Genomic DNA, 20,762 nt, shown 5'->3' with positions numbered 1-20,762 from the left:
AAATCCAACCTTGACGAGCAGGATGGAGCAGCCAAATGTGCAATTAGGGTCCCAAGTACCCAGCAATGCTGGCTTGAAGCAGTCTCTGGCTTACCTTCTCTCATAGCTGGAGGTTACCTGGGAAACTTGGATCCATCACCACTCAACGGCTCAATGGCCACATCCACACAGTTGGGAGCTGCATGCGACTTGGAAACCCAGAGATCAGCAATTCCTCTGATACAGCCAAAATATTTTTAAAGGCCCCAGAGGCCCTTCAATGTTCCTTTTGTGGTTCCCACATACAATCCTCTGCGCGCACACTGGCACAGCAGGTGAGAGATGCTGCTGGGGGCTCCAGCTGGCCCCCTTCCCACCGCAGCCCAGTGCTCACACAAGCGCCAAGGCTGGCATGAAAGGAGCCTTTCAAAGAAAACAGACCAACCCAGTCATTCCAGACAGAAGGCTACAATAAATTGCAAGTTGGCAGAGTTCTTGGCACTTAAGAGTGCTCTATATTTACAAGGCTCTTCCTCTGTTAGCCCAAGCCTAGTATTTTTTATTATGTGTTTTGCTGCTCCCTGCCTCCCAGGACCAGCTGAATGTGATTGCATCCTCACCTGCCTCCTTTGAAGACATCAGCCACTCCCTGGACACTGGTCATGTTTTCTTATTGCCTTCTGTCTGCTGAAGGTCTGAGCTGCTCTTGGGAAGCTTCAAGAAGATATTTTGCACACCAAAAGCCATATTAACAAAAAAAGAAAGAAGTATCCTACCCTTGCAAATAATTACACAGCTTTATTTTTCAGTATCACAGTCTCAGGAAATGAAACAGTCCAAATCCTTTCCAAGACATTACACAGCTTTTTTTCCATCTCTCTGGCCACAAAATAATCAAATTAAATACAAACTGTTGTTTTTGCTACATGTCTATTAAATTGGAAGAACATAATTATTGGTAGAAACAGCAAAGCTCCGGGAGCCAAAAGTGGAATGAAGCGCTGCTTTCCCCCTGCTCTTGTGTGACCCACAGCAGAAGGACACACTGAATTAGCCTCTGACACACTGGGGAAAAGGATCCCATTCAGTGTCCCCAGAAAAGCACGCAGAGGGACAGAAGGATGTGGTCAGTAACAAAACACAACGGTTTATTGAACAAAATGGGACAAGGCCATGTTCCCTTTACATTCAATGAACTCAGGAGTAAGAAGCAAAACATGCTACACACACACGGACATGATACTTTGGTTAAATGTCATTCAGAAGTTCTATGCCAAACCTGGTAAAACTAGAGAGTGAACAGTCAAAAATGAGAAAAAATAGGCTTGCATAGACAGATTATTGTCAGTGCGCGATTTATACTTAAGGATTAGCTGTTGCAACGCAGGGTGCACTTGCAGCTCTGAGGAAGTTCAACCACTCGACTATCTTATGGCCAACACTCAGATCCTACAGGCTGAAAGCTTACCCTGAAGAGCTAAATTAGACAACCGCAGCTTTTCTGAGGCAGTTAGCTATATTGCAGTGCACAGATGCAGCTGGAGACACACTGTGGAGTCTACTTAGAGTGAACACTGATACAGTGAAACTTGTTTGCCGTGAAGTAGAAAACACTTATTTGTGTGCCGCTGTCCTCTGTGGGACTCTCCTATGATGAGCATCAGCTGCACAGCTCCAGCCTTGCCCAGTGCCACCCCAAGAGGAGGCGGTGGCTGATGTTTGCAGGCCACAGGCTGGGGGCAGTGCAGCTTCTCAACACAGGACCTGTGTAGTGCAGCCTGTCTGGGGCATCGCAGTCCAAGTGGCACTTGTATGTAGCACAGGCATTACTGCACAGAAACGTGCTGCGGGACACGTTTCAAAGACTACAGTAAACTGGAATCTCTGCAGGTTGATGCCCGTTCTCCACCAGAAGAGATGAGCTGCCTGTGGAACACACGATGCAAGGGGCACTGCTGTGCCTCAGCGCTGTGTCCCACGCCCATCTCCCAACGCAACTGCACAACCACACATCGAGCATCTTGAGAGTGGGGCGAGAATGGTCCATCTGCTGGGGACGGATATAGGGCAGAGTAAACCTCAAAGTCACCCCCTAAAGGGGACTCCCGCTGCAGCAGCCTCCCTGGGCATCTCTGCCACAAACAGGACAGCAGAGAGCTGGGTCAGCCCTGCTGCAGGCTGTGCTTCGTGTCCCATCGCAGCCAAACACAGCCTTGCAGCATCAGTGCTCCTGCCCTTCCTCACGGCAGCAATCTACTCGGGTGGCAGGTGCCCAGGAGAACGTCCTTTGCAAGAAGTGATGAGTTCTATGGACTGGCTGCACTACATTACAGGAGTGTAAACTAATCAGGGGAATCCTCACACTGTCTCCAAAGTGCTCCCCTTATATATAAATTAGCAATCCACAGTTAGCTTGCATACAGGTTAATATGAATTAAAATAAAAACCTTGATAATAAAAAATATAACATAAGCATTGATCAATAAACTGTATGAATATCCTAGAATGTAACAGTGGCTGTAATTTGGCACAAAATAAAAAAAACTCAAAGGTCAAGCATTGCAAAAAAAATCCATTTTTTTTCCTATGTATGTTATTAAACTTGATTCTAATCCTGACAGGTGGGGATGCAAAGATATAAAAATACTGTACATAAAAGATCCCTTTTATAGAGCAAAGCAGACTGCAGCATTTGTAACTCCTATCCTTCCTCCCTGAGAGGAGGAAATTCAACGATGAGACAATCCATCTATCCCTAACAGCTGATATTTTCCCACCCCCTCTAAGTTCAAAACCATGAAGTTCCTTAAGAAAAGATGAGATTAACCTGTTTGGTCTACTCCCATGACAATAACCGCTTCTCACTGCAGGAAGCTGTACAGTCCATGATTTAAGACAGTGTTTCATAGCAAGGTGACCCAGATCAGACTGCTGAAGACATTGAGTATCTCTGCAGGTAAGGCACGACCACTCGGGTTCACCCAACCTCTCTTCTGCGGATCATTGTGCTTCGGACGGAGGCAAGGAGGTGGTGAGAGCTCTTGCTGGTGAGATGTGCCTGCTGTGGAGATCAGGAAGTGCCAGGATTCCACACTGATGGACTCTCCATGTTCCCTTGTTAATGCAGGTAGTAAGAAAGGGATGCAAGATCTGAGTGAGCAGGGCAGGGGTCCCGGCAAGGGCTCCAACACGCTACTAAATTCAGAGCAAAACCATAGCCAAAGCTACCGAGTCTCAGCAAGAGAAAACACACACATACAAAAAAGAAGTTATGTATTTTTCTGCCACGGAAATAGATATTGCTCTGGTTGTTTCTTTTTTAAGACAACAACTTCAGCGTGCCCCTTTCCAGGGGCGCACATGCAAGGCGCTGATTTTGTATCTGGTCTACGCCACTCCATCTTGCTGACTCTCAGCAGAACTGGGGTGCTGAGCTCCAGGAAGATCTGGCTTCTTGTTCACCTCCGGTTTTAGCTCTTGTTGACTTCAATGGTGCCATGGACGTGGCTATTAAGCATGCAGGGCACAACCTTTGCATGAGGTTCTCTGCGTGAGGTCCACAAGGCATGTCAGATGAACAACCGTTCTGCTTATCCTCTATTTATTTTATGCTTTTCTGAGTTATCACTCTTAGCATTTCTCCCTCTAGGTGTCAGCTCCCTTCTAGCAAAACCTCAAGCTCCTCCTTCTCGCAAGGGCCATGGAAAAAACAAAGCAGAAGCAGACCAAGGGGCAGCAAATGAATGAAGGCAGGAATAAGATTAAAAAGGGAAGCACTAAGGAAGCAGAGCAAAGCAGCCCCAGAGCATTCAGCACTCCCTGGAAGCATCCAAAGAAGGAGCAGACACTCCTGAGTCCTTCCCGTGAGCTCCCTCTTCTTGGTGCCATCACTGGGCAGCGTGGCTGGCCTGAGGAGGCCACTAAGGAGATGCTGCAGCTTCACAGCCTAGGCACTGGGTTGTTTTTTTGGATTTCACTCAGCTTCCAAACCAAATCAACCACAATCAACTTTCATATCATTTCCACTCAATCCCATTGAAGTCAACAATCTGGATGCTCAAAAGCATCTCTCCTGATTTAATAGGTTCTTCCCGTGCCAGCAGGCTCAGGGCCTTTGTGACTTTCCCAATTAGAAGACAGAAGTTATGTCAGCCAACTGCAGTGCAAGAAAGCCCATCACAGTTATCTCCAGAAGCCCAGGGAGGGCTGGATCCCTAGTTAGTGGCTTCCCCCATGCCTTGTGCAGAGGGTCACCATTTTCCCCATGCAAAGCATGCACTAAGCACAACCGCTTTCTTATTTGGCAGGATTTTTCCCCATCAATTTTCATAAGTGCCCAGATGATATAAACAGCAAGGCCTGGGATATTTGCAGGAGTATGAGTATGTAAAACCCTACCAGGCATCCATTTCACAACAATGAATACACTCTGATGGCAAGGGAGGGGAAAAATCCCACAGAAAAGAAAAAAAAATGGCATTTTCAGCAGTAGAAATTTTAACTGTTACATGAAATACAAAAATAAACTTTTATAAAATAAAGTCACCGCAAATGAGGTTGCCGCATTGACCCAAGTTATCAAACAATAATAAAAAAACCTGTTTACGTTGTTTTTTTTCCCAATCCCTTAAAAACAACATTAACACTTCTGAATGGACATGGATGGAACAAGAAGAGGGCACAAGGAAAGGGCAGTACAATCTAGCCACTGGCTGAGATATTTCCTGAGAAGAAAGAGCAAACAAGCAAGAGCTTGCAACTCACTTAAGGACTCGTGCAGGTAAGCAAGCCCACAGCCTGGAAGCGAGGGCATGCAGCTGGGTTGCTGCTGGTGCACAAAGACTTATGTTGCAACATTTTGGGTTAGTGTGTGCCTGGAGCTGAGGGGTTACCTGGTATTTCACAGGTACGGAACTGGTGCCGACATCCCAGCAGGGGTAAGAGATGGAAGTCTGAGTTGTTGTTCCAGGCACGGCAAGAGCTCGTGCTGTGTTATGAAACATGCCCTTGCAACTTACGTGGAAACAAGTTGCTTTGTCTTCCTAGTGATTCGTCTCAGTAGCTATCCTAACCAAGGACAACAGCCAAAGTTAAAGCCCTTCAGCTGTCTATGGGCTTGAATTGTACAGTAGTGCAAGAAGAAAGAGCCATGATCTCCTTTGACTTCCTAACAGCGCTCCATGCCAGCATCTGCTCTCCACAAAGCTCCACAGAAGTGTCGGGCTCCCTTCCCAGGCAGCTGCTCAGGCCAGTGGCAAGGGTGAGCACAATCACAGCTCTGCCTCATCTCCTCAGCAACGCCAGCAGCAGAACTGCAGCTGCCAGCAGACGATGAAGAGTGTGGCAGGAGAGGTTTGGCATTGCACTGTAAGGAAGCTGGGCACAGGGGCACTGCAGCCAGGCTCTGCTGCCATGAACAAGACCACCAAGTGAGTAGCTAACCTGTACTGGGCTGAGCAGACTGAGGCAGTATGCAGCTACTCAGCTTCGCAGCTTAAAAATGCACTTGGCAGGAAAAAAAAAAGTTAGCAAGACCAAAGAATTGGAATGACAGAAGGCAAGAGGACAAGGCTGATTCTTACATAAGTTATTGTGCTAAAGTGTATCAGTAACTGAACTAGGAGTAACAGTAATTCTTTATGTGGTTTCTGTGGAATTCCTCGGCTTGCAGGACCTGGAAGCTCAAAGCAGGTGACCACAGAGAACTCCTCAGGCATTTAAATACATTTGCATGATTCTCCCCAACCCACAACTCACAGCTTCATCAACACCCTTGGCATGCCTTAAAAGCCATGCACAGAAGGCCTAATTTCAACTGAAATAGTCTTTTCCTCCTAACTGTCCGATCCTATATCCTGAAGCTAACTGCTTGGTTAAAATGCTCTAAACAAATTGCTAGAAACCACAGAAATAAACACAGTGGTTAAGGAGTTTTATTCTGTAGGCAACTTCTTCCTCACCAGTCCCAGGTTCCAGCTTTGGATTGTGAACTGTGAGGATGCTCTCTCCTTCCTGCAAGCTAACACAACTGTTAGATTGGCTCAGCTCTTATCCAGCAGAAGAAGAAACACACATTTCCTCTTATAACTCTTTGCTCAGCCATCCTAACATGGAAAGGACTTACAAGTAAGACATTCTGCTGCACTGCCATAACCCAGCTCATATCTTGAATTTTTCTCCCTCCTGTACGTGCATCTCTATTTGTCCAAGCTCCAGCCAAAGCTTAAAAATGAAAGGAAAGCCTCAAAGGAATATAAGAGGGAGATGTTACCAGCTTGTTGATTCACACAGCTCAGTGGTGGCTAGATTGTACGGCACTGCTTGACTGATCACATATAAAAAGAAAATTGAAATGAACAAATGTTCTGTATAAACAGGATGACACTTAAAAAGGAGATCCAGAGAGTGGAAGGTGGATCCCCCACAGGGTAAGGACTTCAGAAAGTTGCCTGGCAATTCCAGTAATGTTTGCTACAGAAGAGTCAGTACCAAAGCAAAGGCTAGCATAGTTTACTGCTTCCTACGGGAACCTGGAAAGCAGAACAGAAAGAAAAAACAACCTGTAAGGATAGATCCTGGTGAAGAAAATACGACCTCTAGTCATTTTACTTGTATTGCCCTGCTGGATGTCTGAACTGGCAAAGTCAAATGTCAAAATGAGAACTGTACACTACTTTACTCAAACAAAAGGAAGCAAAGATCCACAAGACAGGCAAACATTCATTTCTCCCAGGCTATGAACAGCACTGCAGCTGCATTTCACAGTCTTGCTAAAAGAAAAAAATAAAAACAGAATGAACACTGAGCTTACAGACTATATGAACTGCCATCCATTTCCAGCTCTTGTGTTCTACAGTCATCAAGAAAGCTTTCCAAACTTTAGATTTTGGAGAGTAAACTGTCCATATTTAAGTTGCAATCAGTGGAGTTGGAAACAATCTGAACGACTGAGTCAAACTCTGGCTGCACCTTTCTTCCCCCAGGGACTCCAGAGGTAACTCAGACAACTGGCATTCAGATTTCAAGAGCCGGAGGGAGGGTGATCCTAAATACACTGCACTGCTGCCAAGCTATTTCAGGAAATGAGCCAACAAAACAGTTGAGATGCTACAGGAACAAAACAAGCCTGTTCTCAGGACAAGCTTCTGTGTCATCCCACTCATCCGCCAGACAGGAGAGACTCTGAGGCTCTTTGTCATGTATTGGATTGTTTGATATTAGTGACTCACCTAAAACCCATCACATCATTGTCTTGATGTTATTTCTCCTTCATTTGCTGCCTGGATTTACAGTCATTCATCATTGAGAGATCTTAGAGGACGAGCAGAGAGCAGTTTGACAAACTTGAGGCAAATCAACTCAGCTATTTACCCTTTCAGCCAGCAAAGTGCTCAGCAAGTATAGCTCAAACACTGAATGGCATCACCTGCCTGCTGGGGCAATAACATCCATCCTTACTCTTTCAACTGTCCTGTCCTTCAGGCTAGTTATCTGAAGAAAACAGCCCACAATAACCCACATGCTGAGCCAGCTGCAGACTTGATCCTACCTTTAGGAGAGTGCTCAGGTTTGGAAAACTGGCGTAAGGGGCTGGGCTGGCTTGTGTAATACCGAGCGTGTTCAAAGTCATCGAGGAGAGGCTGTGACCTGCCAGACATGAGAAAAGAAAACAAAAAAGTACTTAAAAAAAAAAAAAAAAAAGCCCTAAAGGCAAAGGAGCGTGGCAAAAGGAACATCTCAGCTGTCTTGTCTGTCCCTGCCAGTTTGATGCAAACTGTGTCCGATCTGAGCTTTCCACCTGCAGATCAGCTCCTCTGGGCACGCTGTTCATACGGTGAGAAACACCTAGACAATTTGCTGCTTCTCATGGTCTGCTTTCATTTAATAATGAGTCCACTTTTTCAGGAAACAAAGAATTTCCATTATGAAATTTGATGCAAACCTCAAGCAGAAACATCTCAAGTGTTTAACACACCCCAGGGCATTCGAGTGGGACCTTGGTCTCCACCTGCACACCTTTGTTGTTTTGTTTGAAAATTAAACAAAAATGTATAAGGTCCTATCAGGATTAGAAATCCAAACTGCCAGGGTCATGTCCAGAGTCCAGTCCCACATCAGAAGCACCAGACCAAGGTACAAAGAGATTCAGAAGACGCACAGTATTACTGCATTTTCCCACCAGTTCAGGGATGAGGCTGCCTGAAGCACAACACACTCACTGCAGCGGGGTGTCCCCACAGATCAGCAGGAGCGGTGTACAGGGCTCAGCTGGGGAGCAAGGACACAAGGGAGCAGCTGTGTAAATGCAGTGTGATAATTCCCTCCTGCCCAGAGATGTCATTTGGTTTCACATCCCCGGCAGCTCTTTAAGCCTCTTGATGCTTCTCTGCCATTTAACAAATGTCACTGCACAGGCTCATCAATCTCTGTCAGCGCCGGGCAGGAAGACCAATATGGCCAGATGCCACGAGCATAGAGAGTGACACACGTCACCAAGCACCTCATGAGCTGTGTGTCAGACATCCCCTTTCAGTGCCAAGAGCTCTGCTCTCTGCCAAGCCCCTCACGGGTCAGGCTGTTCACCCCGCAACTGCTCCCCATGACTCAGCTCCTGAGCAGCTTCCTGAATGCGGTTCCCCACATTTACCAGCTGTGCATTCAGCTCACCTTGAAGACTTATCACCTTTGTGTCGTTGAGTTTCAGCTCCTTCTTTTGACCTTGTGCGCGGGGACTCACTTGCATCATGCTGATGGGAAGAAGGGAAAGCAGTTCACATCTGCATGCCTTGCAAGACACCAGCCAGTTGTACCAAGATTGCTTCAGCTCCTTTTGTGCTCTGGTTATGCACACTAACCACAACCAGACATGTGCAAACAACAGGATCAGGACTAGTTTCCAGTAACTGAAACTCAGTCTTGCTGAGCCAAACACAAGCTTTGCTCTGAATTCAGGACAGCACTGGGGCTCCCATCCGAAAACTGGGGTCAAGTACACACGGTCTGTGTGTAATGACTACATGCAGCAGGGCTCATCACAAGGGACAGCTGCACACAGCTGTGCTGCTGCAACTGCTCAAACGTGGTAAGAAGTTTGAAAACATCAGCTACCTTCAGCTGGCCCCAAGATTAACACAACACCCCCTTTAGCACATTACTACAGCAGACTGTGAAATCTGTTTCTTATCTCCTTCCACAACAGCTAGCCAAAGTTCTGCAGCATAACTCACAAAAACCTAGTGTAGGCTTGATACACTCAATACTGTGGTTACGGAGCCAATTTCATTATGAAGCAGTGACAACTGTAGCAGCTGTGCTGTCCTTGTACCTGTGATGACCAAAGAGAACCAGCTACTGCTGTTATTGCTCCAGCCAAGACTTCAGCAGAGGGAAAGCTCTGTCTGCACCAGGAGGGCTGACAGTGCTCCACGGAAGCCACACAGTACTGTGACATCCAGCAGCAGCCTCCAGTGCCAGAGCCAAAGGCTTACTTTATCTGAGACTGAATCCAAGGAGCACCTAACCAAGGAACAGACTCCAAAAGCTTGGAAAGTAGCTGAATAATGGGCAACAAGATCCTTTTCATGCAAGGGTGCCTCATCTTATACTCTCACCACCCCCTGGAACAACGTCATAGCATTTTATTTGTGAGGCCTCCTAAAGCTTGACATACCTTCCAGTCTTGATCATGCCTCTTCCTTTCAAAGGAAGACTTTTCTTTCTCCTTCCCTTTCCTGAAAGCCTTTTTTTCCTCTGCCATCAAGAGACGGGCAATCTCCTGAAAGGGAAAAGAGAGTGTGTCAGAAGGTTTTACCACTCTTGCGGGTTTGAGCTGCTTATATTCTTTTCTATGCTATGTCAAATGGGTGCAAAGCCAGGATTACTGAAGTCTGCGATCAGGAATCAAATGTCAGTGAAACTGACTACATGCTGCATGCCCAGAGTGTCCCCTGACTCGCCTGACTTCTGTTAGCAGAGCCCTTCTGCCCATTGTTTCTTTTCCTTCAATGCTGAGTTCATCTTGCAGCATCTCCAATAACCTCCAAATAGGGTTCAGTTACAAGAGATGCTCTTCTGCAGCCATGTAGCTCCTTCCTCTGTCACGGCTGCAACAGGCAGCACAACTCCCTGCTTGGCTAACCTGAACATACACATGAAAACCAGCCAGAAATAAACTTCAGTGCAAGCCTGAACTTCCTCTACAAGAAGGGAGATGGACAATTAGAGGGTCAGAGAGGACAGGTGGAGTTTAGCAGTTTCCACAAGTAAAGGAATACTACAGACATTTAGCTTCTTGCTCACCTCATCCTGGGCCACTTGAGCTGCCATCTGATCTGCTTGGTTGGCCTTAAAAGAGAAAAAAAAACAGTAATACCTCTGAATTATTTAGATACATCAACCTATTGGACAAGGCAAGCAGGGTTTCCCTATGAATGCACTACCATCCTCTCCAAACATACTAAATCAGTTCAACATTTGCCTCATAACCCAACACCAAAGTGGCACTTCAGCCAAGTTTAGTCCCCATCTATCTGCCAAGACACTCCATAATCCATAGATGTTCACTCCACCACTCTCTTCCCAAGATACTGGCCTGTCTCACTTTTCCGCTCACCGCAGTGTCTGAAGGCCATCTCCACTTGCCCAAAAGCATTCACTTAGTATCACTCTGCTTCTACCATTTAGTTTTCAAGTGTGTAATTCATGAAAAAAGGCTCTACTGGCTGGACAGCAGCCTTCACTCCACATGCAGCTATGGGAGGCAGAGATGACCACCAGAACACCCAGCAGCAAGGCCTGAGAATCTAAGTCACAGTCAAATGCAAGCGCTTTGCAGATTCAAGCTGTCACTGATGGGCACCTTAATTTCTTTAATGTGACCAACGTGTTCTCTCTACTCACCAGGAGTTCTTCTTCTTGCAGTTTCCGAGCAATCTCTGCATCAGACAATTCCTGTTCTCTTCGGGGTTTATCGTAAACAGTTTGCTTTGTCCCCCTCAACTTAGTTCCTACGGAATTAAGAGAGAACAATCAACTCATCCGTTCCCCAAATGCTTCAGAAAGGAAATCCCCATCACCTCCTCACCTGCAAAGCCCCCACTCAGGGGGACCACAAACCACTACAGTGTATCTGTACATTTTGAGAACACTTGAGCTAAGGTGCAGCATGCACCTTAGAGTGAGCTTTTTCTATAGACACAGTTACGTGCCAACTAACATGACAAACGCAACCGTATGACAGAAAAGCCATGCCTCTTGATGCAGTTTTTGCTGGCATGCTTACAAAAGGAATCAGATTTTTTACACTGTTGATTCATGCTGGCAAAACTTGACACCAGAGAGCAGCCTAATGTGTTTGTTACAAGCACAGCAGAGTTCAGAAACACTCCCAAGCAACATGGGCTGCAAAAGTTGCCTGAGAAAGACTCACACGAGGCTTCTGACAGTTTTGTTCTTTGGTCTGACCCATGAATTTTGCAATACAGTTAGAAAACACTGTAAACATTTTCAGAGTTCATACAAGGTTCAGGTCTTGCTTTGAGTACATAGTTTTTTGTTTTTAATGTTTACTTCAAAGATAAGGTTTTTGTTTTTGTTTTAATGTTAATTTCAAAGTTAAACCATCCACAAGTGATTTAAAGTATTGCATTTTGAATCTCTCCTAGTCTATTTGCAATAGGCCCTAGCAAAGGAGCCCCTGTTACAAAATGCATGATGTCATTCACATATAATCAACGTCTTCTCCTTCCAACTGCAGCTGGAACTGTAACACTCAGCAATCTCAGACATTTAAATGAGCTTCTGCTTTGTATCTGAAACATACCAATACACAGATGTCTGTGTCTCTTCCACCCTAAACTCAGAAAATAAGCTTTATTTCCACCCTTCTCGAAACACTGTTCACATATTGATTATAAATGAATGTTATATCCTGGTGGGCCACATATCAGTATCCTGATCAGGTGAGAGCAAAGAAAAAAAAGACATTTTTAGAGGTCAGCTGGTTACTTTCTGTGCATTTATCAAACCACCATCATACTTGATGGTGCATCCCAGATGCTTCAAACTACAGGGGGACAGAGACCTCACGCATCGACCCAGAACCAAAACATAGAATAGGTAGTAATAGGGGGTTTATGGGGTATTTTTGCTTTTTTGTTTCCCTTGATCAACTCAAGCTGGAAAGAGCTGCAATCTCAAGCTAAAGGAACTCCAGCAAAAAGCACCGGCTTGGGCAGAGTTAAAATATTCAGACTGCTTCCAAGGCCATGGTAAATACAGCTTTTATTGCCATGCTGAAATGAATAACCCATACACCATCGCCCCTGTGAAGAACAAAACTGAGTTTCCAGGAATTGTTCACTGAACAGCTGGAGACTGGGCTTGCCTTACACACAGACTGGTGCCAGTCTTCACTTGCTCAGAAAGCAATAAGCATTACTTCCACATCACTTCTGGCCATGTTTGGGGAGCACAAAGACCAGCCCGATTGCCACAGAACAAAGATAAGAGCTTCCAGTTATTCAGACTTGGTGTCACCATGATCAGATACTGGGTCACTCAGGCCCATGTTGTACCATGGCCCAGTTAACACCTTTCACTGCCCCCAAAGAAAAGTTTTGCATGGTGAACAAAGAAAAATGCTCCTGGCACCTCTGTAGACAGACGTGCATCACCTCCCCAACCTCATCCAAGCGAGGACCAGTTGCATGGCCTGAAGTATGAGTTTCCCACCCTGTGGCAGGCATAGATCCAAGCCTCTGAACTCCTGCTTTCACTACGAAACCAGTCCTTACTCCCACACAGGTTTTAAAAGCACTAAGATGTATCTTCATTTTTAAAGGTCACCACTCTCCTAGTACTATTTAACAAAAAGTACAGACTGCAGAAAAATCTATTTGTACAGAATTTGATAAGAACCCCATCTTTACTTTTCCAACAAATTTTTCAGTAGGAATTGGGTGGAAGTTGCTGGCTTGGTAGGCTGAAGCAAACTGTCCTCATTTATAGCCTTGTATCCCACATCAAATCCCATTCCTGTGATAGAGAACCACAGCACAAAGTGTCTCAATGAAAATTAGAAAGGGAATTCTAACATAAGATAAAGGGTACTATTTCCAGCAATACCTTCTTACCTATCCTCTTTGATGGCATGGGGACACATCAGGAAATAAAGAGAGTGAGAGTCTTAGTGGCTAAGATGAATCTCATTAAACAGAGGAGAAACTCAGGCAGGATTCACCAGGTACACATTGCAGACTGATACTGGAGATTAAGTGTCTTCAGAAGGAAACCCCAGTTTCAGGTAAGAGGATGGGGCAAGCAAAGGTTCATCCTCGTGCCAACCTTCCCCAACACTTGGTTACCTGAGTCTTTCCGGTAGTCTCCAGCCCTCTCTTGGGTCACAGCGTGTGGGGATGGGGAAGGTCTCCTGCGTCCTTCCCTTTTGCAGTCTCTCTCCTCACCCTTCCTATGATCTTCTTGGGATCTGGAGTCCTGGAGCCTGCCCTCGTGCTCCATCCCATGAGAAGAGTGGCCTCGACTGCGGGATTTGCGGTTTTCAGGGCGCACCAGCTGGCTGCCGCCCCGACGCCAGGTCTCCTGCTCAGCCTCCAGCTCCACGTCGAGAACAGGAAGGTGCTTTGCTCCATCTCGCCTTGTCGGCTTTCTACCGCACCGTGCCTGCTCTGTGAGTCCACGCTCTGACTCCAGGTCGAGACTGAGAGGTCTCCAAGCCTTCCCCCTGCCAGCTGCACTCCTGTCCTGCAGTTCCCAGTTGCCACTGCGCTCACCAGCACCACGATCAGCCTCCCTTTCCAAGACAAGGCTGGGAGGTCTCCTAGACCCACCCTGGCTGGCAGATTTGCACCCCTGCTGATGGCTATCGGTGGCCTCGCTCGGCTGAGGAGACCTAAGGTGATCCTCCAGCGCGGCATGCCTGTGCTGGGAGGCACTGTCGGATAAAGGTGAGCGTGCTTGTCGGTGTTCTCTCTGTCGGTGCGTGCGCCTATTGTCACCACATGCCCTGCGAGGCTCAGAAACATGCTCACTGGGATCAGCCCGGAGGTGCTCTGAGCAGCAGGGGAGGGACAAACAAGGAGTTGGTTAGTGACATGGGGCTAATGGGGGCTCACTGAGGCCGGAATCACAGTCTGATGCAAGGAAAAGCTGGAAATGGAGGTAAAGCACAGTGTGGCTGAGAAGAAATGAATGGGGACACCGTGCTTGCAGGATGCAACAGCAGAGAGTGAAATGGAGGCCTAGCTTACATCAGGGCAACACAGGAGAAAAAGGGGTTAGAGCAGAAGGCACAGGTGCAACCCAAAAGCATGCCTGAACATGTCCTAGGGGGAGGACAAGCCCACGTGGAGATTAAGGATTTTTACTGATGCCATTAGGGCTGAAAAACTGAGCAAAGCAGCCCATCTCCTGGTGATCTGTCACTGCTGCAGGACATTGGAGCCCTCAGGAGGCAAGGCTGGGGAGGCAGCCGTGGAGCTTAAGGCCAGGTGACTCCAAGCAGAGACCAAGGTTGGATTCTTGTTTTATGAGCATCCATGCCTCACTCTGGCTTTAACCACAGGGCTGTTCACCAGCAATAACAGCCTCACCTTAACGGGCAAAGACCCACAGCAAGTGGGAAGAAGAGAAAGGGCTGGGATGGGATTGCTTTTTCTTTATATTGAAAGATGACGGATAGCTGCTGCATCCACACACTTTCCACCACAAACTGTCACATAGCTCCTGAAGGCAGAGAACTTTCAGGCTATTCATTGCACAAACAAAGTTTGGCCTGAATGCAGAGAGGGCTACAGCAGCTTAAGGGCAGGATAAGATTTCGCAGCAACCAAGCTCCTGACCTCAGCAGCAGGGCTGGAAAAAGCCGCTTACTCAGCAGCTTAGTGGGGTTGTTTCCTCTGTGCTTTCCAGAAAGCAGGTGGAAATTTTTCTTTGCTTTTAGTTTCAGTAATAAAACGGCCACAACTGCACGGATGCAGAAGTCTGAGTGTATATAATCTGCTCATCAATTTCATTTCTCATCAACCTATTTGCTGAGAAAGAAATCATTGCACTGAGTGAACCATTATCTCCCCAGCAGCTTTTCAAAGCAAATGCGTACCGCTGCAGAAAAAAATTCCTTCAAGCAGAGGATGATTTGAAACAGAAGCATACAAAGAAAAGTGTAAGATTTTCCTGCTCCACTGCTAAGATTTTTTATCGCATCTGAAAACATTTAATAGATTTACCAGCACCTTCTGCCTTAACAAATAGCTCTGCTTTCCCTACAATCATCCAGATTTCAGAACTAAAAAAAACAAACCGAAAAACTTAATGTTCCCTTCAAGTCATCCTATCCAGAAAAATATGTTTTTCTGAGCCAGCAAAAATAGAGCCTACTGAAAACCTATCTTGAAAACAAATGGGTTTTGTTTGTGTGACTTTCGTCTCCAACTGGTATACTTTTAAAAATCCAAGCACTGTAAGAATAACCACAGCAGCTCCTGTTAGGGGGTGGGTTTTTGTGTTCAGTTTTAGGCTGCTAGCGTGATTTGCAGAAGAGAGACATCCAGTACAACAATTTAAGTGACTTACTGAACAACGTACACCAGAATCTGAAAGTAAGAGTCAGAAGTGGTTTTTTGCTGATTTTTAAACGATACTAACAAGGATCTAAGAATTAATTCATTTTGCCATTTAGGGAAAGCTCAGTAATATGGCAGTATAGAAAGGGAGATCATGCAAGAAAAAAGCACGGCTGCGTTGGGAAAAGTTTGGTGCAGGTAACACAATCATGCCAGACAGCTCAGGCAGGAAATTTGCTTTTTGGTTATCTCAGGGCTGTTAACTCCTCAGCAGGCACTGGTTTCCACAGCACCTTCTGCGGGAGCCAAGTAAACACTCTTTAGGTCCTGGTGTTACTCTCTCAAGCAGCGTGTGACTAAGCTAATACTGAAATATTTTTCATGGCACGGACACTTCTGGTAGGAACTCTGCTTTCTTTCATGTTTATTTTTCCACTTCTTAAAGGCTTGGTTTGCTCTGGAGCAATAACCCTAATCCACACTCCTCCTGGATGTGGATAAATTTTTATATGGTCAAAACAGACTAAAACCCAAATAAAGCAAGGGCTTTTCTTTGGTGTTTAAGTTCACAAGTAATGAGGATGATACAAACAAAGAATGATGAAGCCTAATCAAATGGTGCCCAAATATTTAAAGAGCTTCAATGAACACGCTAGACAATCCAGACATTAAAATCCCCTTCAGTCCCTTCTAGTTTTGAGGAACAAGGATCAAGAGCAGCTCTGCTACAAATAGTCAGGCAATAAATCCTTCTACCACACGTCCAAAACTACAGATCACAGCAGGAAGAAAAATTAGACCCCCAAAATATCCTGCTCTCCAAATCCATAACAATCAAAGTTCAGAGAGTCATAGGCTTCTTTCTGTCAGCTGCTCTCTGTTACAAAAATCCATCCTGTCGTACCATCTCTTCCTGGCAATACTATTGCCTCTACTGTAATTTTTCCAGGGACTTGACCCACTTAATTCTGAAAAATTAAACTGTGGCTTGGCCACAGAACTCTCACATCAAAGTCTTTCCAGCTTTGCACACATAACAGAACTGGCAGCCTAGTCACTGTTCTGCACTTTGTGCTGTGCATTTCCTTGGCCTTCCTTGAGCTTCTACTCAATTGGTACTAAAACACTTTGAGTTCAAATGATGATATTTAAAATTGCCAGCAGTATGGATGTTAAGGTGAGAAATAAGAGGTTTGATTTTCATCTTCACAATCTGCTGATCAAAAGCAACCCCTTTCTTCCCCACCACATTTTCTAAGAAAGAACACAAGAGCCACCACCAGTGCACAGCAAAGCAACCACCACATTGCTCCATAATTAAGCACACACAGATTCTCCCCTCTCAATTTAAAGAAAGTTCATATTTGATTGTAAAAAACGTCCAAAAGAAAGCAGCACAGCACTGAGTCATATCTTCTTCACAAAATGCAGTCCCAGAGGATAATCATAGCAAAGATTCTGCAGAGATGACCTTGTTATTCAGTAAGTCATTCAAAGCAGTTGTGCTAATTTTAAGGCTTGGATACATACCTGCAAGGATTTCTTTTTGAAAGGCTGCTCCATGAACCAGCATGGTTCTGTATGCAAGTAGCAGTGCCAGCACCACAGATGAGCACACACATTCGAAGAGAAACAGTTTTACATGTGGAATGGCATCTGCATTTCTCTTTTCCGCACAGTGGCAGCATCATATAGAAATAACTGACTTACCAGTACTCTCAGCTATTGTTTTTTCCTCCACAGTTCCTGACTTTAGAATAAAGTCAGATCCTGACCCTGGAAATTCATGCAATACTATAGTACTGAATGCAGGACTGAATGCAAGTAAGGGAAATCACCCTAACAAACTACCCAGAACTCCAGGTTCATCTACAGTACCATGATCTTGATCCCTTTTACAAGCAGGAACTTACCCCCATTTTCTGAATAATAGCTATCTTCATAGACCTTGTGTCCCTGGGATTCTGGGTAGTGCTTCTTGCGCTTTTTTTCTTCCTGCAATTCTTTCTGTTGCAGGAGACGGGCAATGTCCTGCAGAGATGGAAGAAAATAATTGTTACCTTACCCACAAAACATCTCCAGATGCTCTTAATAGAATACAATTATAAAAATCCTCACAGTTTTATTTTTTAAGGCACTGATATGGTTACCCTTACATTCAAACCATGGGCTTCCAGTTTAGTGGCTGACACATGAGGCAGTATCAGCAACCAGCACACAATCCACCACTGAGCTTACCCAACAACTTGCAGCTTCCTAGTCCATCTACATGCAAGTCTGCAAAGTAGTAACTGCCAAGAAGTGGCAGGAGGGATTTCATGAGCAACCTCAGGCTTTCAGCATCATTGTGCAGGCTGACATGAGTGGCACGCTGGAGCTCCCTCCTAAACTCCACTAGCCAAGGAAAAACACAGAAGCACAGCCTCTCCCAAGCTGAAGGTACTTCTGACTGAAAGCAGCTCCCAGACCAAGTCTGGAACTTGCTTCAAATTGGATTTAATATTTACAGGGACCACAGCATGCCAAGCAGGGAGATGCATCAATTTGACAGAGGCTGAAGGGAAAGAAAAATCAAATGGGATGTTAGAAGAGAGGAGCTACACGCAGCACAGGAGTGCAGTGGGGACTGTAGGCTGTTTATCTTGTCGTTGTTTTGGTAGATAGGCAATCAAAGAACAGCACTCCATTTTCTTAATCGGTTTTCCTTCAAGATGACTAATGAGACAAGATGACAACAAGACTGACCAACAATAAACAGCTCTTTGGGGCTTCCTCAGTTTGGGCCTGATTTGAAGCGAGGAAGAGAAGCTAGAAGATACCAGCAGGACAACCTTACCCTTGGATGATATTCATCTAAGCCTCCCGAGACCTCAAAGCCTTTATAGAGCTGTGCAGGCAGAATATATGTGGCAGGTAGGAAAAACAACAGTGAAATGCAGAGTCAGAGCTGAAACTCTCCAAAAGCAAAGCAAGCACTGGAGGGCAATGGACGAATGTTCAAACCAGTTATTTCAGTATTCAAATCAGATTTGTGTGGTAACCAGCTTTGTTAAGGACCTGGGGATACCACAGGGTCTTTACCAAAAAAACTTCTTTCCCTCTGGCAAGTTTAAACTCTAACAAGAGGAGCAAGTCTATAAATATATGGGCTTAAACATATTATCCCAAAGAATGACACATATCTGTTTCAGCCACACTTCAGAACTACCTATGAACCAACAGGAAGAGAAGGAATATTTATGGCTTTTCCTCATCACTTTGAGTAATACTCATCTGAAGATTGCTCCCAGCATCCAACGATAATCAGTACGCTGGTTTGACAGGTTGCAGAGACTTGCTGTCAGAGTGCTGACATCCCAAGAAGCTCTCTGCTTAAACCTGTGTGGCTGCAATACCACTGCCAGCAGAAGCAGGATTGCATCTCCTTTACTTTCCTCAGGAAAATAAGAGAGGTGGTTGCATTTACAGCACAAATCCTTCAGCCAGAGGGTTCCTCTCTCTCCCATTACAAGATCCTCTTGGAAGCTCTTCCATGTCTTCCTGGCCAGCCTTCCTGTACTTGTTTGGATTTAATGGTACTAGATGAAAATGAAGTCTTGAACAAGCAAACTGTTGGATCAGTCAGTTACAGACAAATTATTTCTAGTTCTTCCAAGAAACAGCCTTATGTTTAAACACTTCCTACAGAGAAAATGTCACCAGCTGCCTCTTCAGCATTATAAGACTACCTGGATTTCTCAGGGACCTATCTGTAGTCAAATATGGGGCCACACTCCAGGTTCACACGCATGTTCCTCCAATCTGGGACTTTCTAGATATCTCAGGAAGGCCTACTATTATTTGCTATCTTTGTTAGCAAGGCACCGGCATCAACAGCCCCTGCCAGCTACAACTGTATCTTACACCTGTAATTGGGCTCCCTGAAATCTCTGTGCATGCTGATAATCCATGAAGACCAGTACTGACACCAGGCAATCCAGCTTCTGCAGCCACCAACTGAGAAATGCCTGCACTAAAATGGCTGATACAAGCAGCCCTGCCACCTTTGCAAAGTTACCTCATCTTTTTCCTCTTGTCGGCGTCGCTGCTCTGCTTCAAAAACCAGCTTCACTTGGATTTCCTGAGCAATCTCTGAGTCCTGCCGTTCCCTAGAAGAGGAAGAAACAAGGATCATAAGCACCTAAAGTCATAAGCATCAGTCAGCCTGGAAAGAGGGATAAAAGAGCTAAAAGCAGCTAGTCAATCCATACAGAAGTTATTATTCCTCAGCAGTAGTGCAGAGCCCACGAATTCTCACCAGAGACCAGGACCTCCTGTACTTAATGCTGCTCAAATTTAGAAAATAGGTGCCAAAGCTTTCGTGATCAAAGCATAAGGCATGCGAAAACAGATTTACAGGCAGTTTGCTAAGAAAGGAGATAGGAACAATAAGATAGAGCAGGCCAAGGAGGTACATAGAAGTCTCTGCAAACAGCAGTTTAACGCTGCTGAAGAGCACTTGTACACGTGGTGCCAAAGGAAAGGTTTAGGGGTAAGGTTAACACAAGCATTTCTGGGAAGTGGTTTTAAGGTGAAAGCCAAGAAGGAGAAAGTGCAGCAACGCTTATTGGAAGTGCAGTACGTAGGCCAAGCAGAGGCTGAAGGGGCAATTTAGAAACAAATGAGAAATGCTTCTGAGGTGAGATGAGATACAAAAGCAGAAGCAGAGCCAGTAGAGAAAACAGCAATGCACATCAAAATGAGGGGTGGGAAGCAATCATCACAGCACCACTGCACACTTGGGAGCAGTACAAGAATGTATTAGCTGGAGAACAGAAAAACAGTAATTGTGACATGAAATTTCATGTTTCCATGAGTTTCATCTGGGTGGATAGACCAGGAAAGATGTATTCCTGGAACGTCATACAGAAAGCATCTGCAAGAATTGCGTAATGCTCAGCTGCATGCTCTGATGCCCAGCAAACAGGCCTGAATGATGGCCAAGGGTTCTTCAAGGCGATCCAGAACAGGGCTGGGGGATTTGAGAATAAAGATTATGAGCTCTCTCTTTCAGCACCGTTGAAGTTGAGCCAACGACTACTCCAAACAGGTCAGGGGGAAGGAAACGGAAAGGGAAGGAAACGGAAAGGGAAGGAAACGGAAAGGGAAGGAAACGGAAAGGGAAGGAAACGGAAAGGGAAGGAAACGGAAAGGGAAGGAAAC

The 20,762-nt window shown here is 45.5% G+C and overlaps 1 protein-coding gene across 2 annotated transcripts in view; it reads right to left on the bottom strand.

The window, feature by feature from the left end:
- Positions 758 to 20,762, bottom strand: part of CCDC50 (coiled-coil domain containing 50) — a 41,570-nt gene continuing 21,565 nt past the window's right edge. The window contains exons 4-12 of one of the 2 annotated variants that reach the window (XM_021394470.1): positions 19,618 to 19,708; positions 17,474 to 17,591; positions 13,344 to 14,048; positions 10,879 to 10,985; positions 10,279 to 10,323; positions 9,650 to 9,754; positions 8,647 to 8,726; positions 7,529 to 7,626; positions 758 to 6,509 (exon numbers count right to left, since the gene is read on the bottom strand). In XM_021394470.1, coding sequence (XP_021250145.1) covers positions 6,490 to 6,509; positions 7,529 to 7,626; positions 8,647 to 8,726; positions 9,650 to 9,754; positions 10,279 to 10,323; positions 10,879 to 10,985; positions 13,344 to 14,048; positions 17,474 to 17,591; positions 19,618 to 19,708 — 1,369 coding nt within the window. In that variant the 3' untranslated portion in view covers positions 758 to 6,489. The remainder of the gene's footprint in view (positions 6,510 to 7,528; positions 7,627 to 8,646; positions 8,727 to 9,649; positions 9,755 to 10,278; positions 10,324 to 10,878; positions 10,986 to 13,343; positions 14,049 to 17,473; positions 17,592 to 19,617; positions 19,709 to 20,762) is intronic. The other variant, XM_021394471.1, reaches the window with a different exon arrangement.

Source organism: Numida meleagris, chromosome 4 (assembly GCF_002078875.1).
Source record: "Numida meleagris isolate 19003 breed g44 Domestic line chromosome 4, NumMel1.0, whole genome shotgun sequence".
Classification (NCBI taxonomy): Eukaryota; Metazoa; Chordata; class Aves; order Galliformes; family Numididae; genus Numida; species Numida meleagris.
This window is presented reverse-complemented; position numbering and strand designations above follow the sequence as displayed.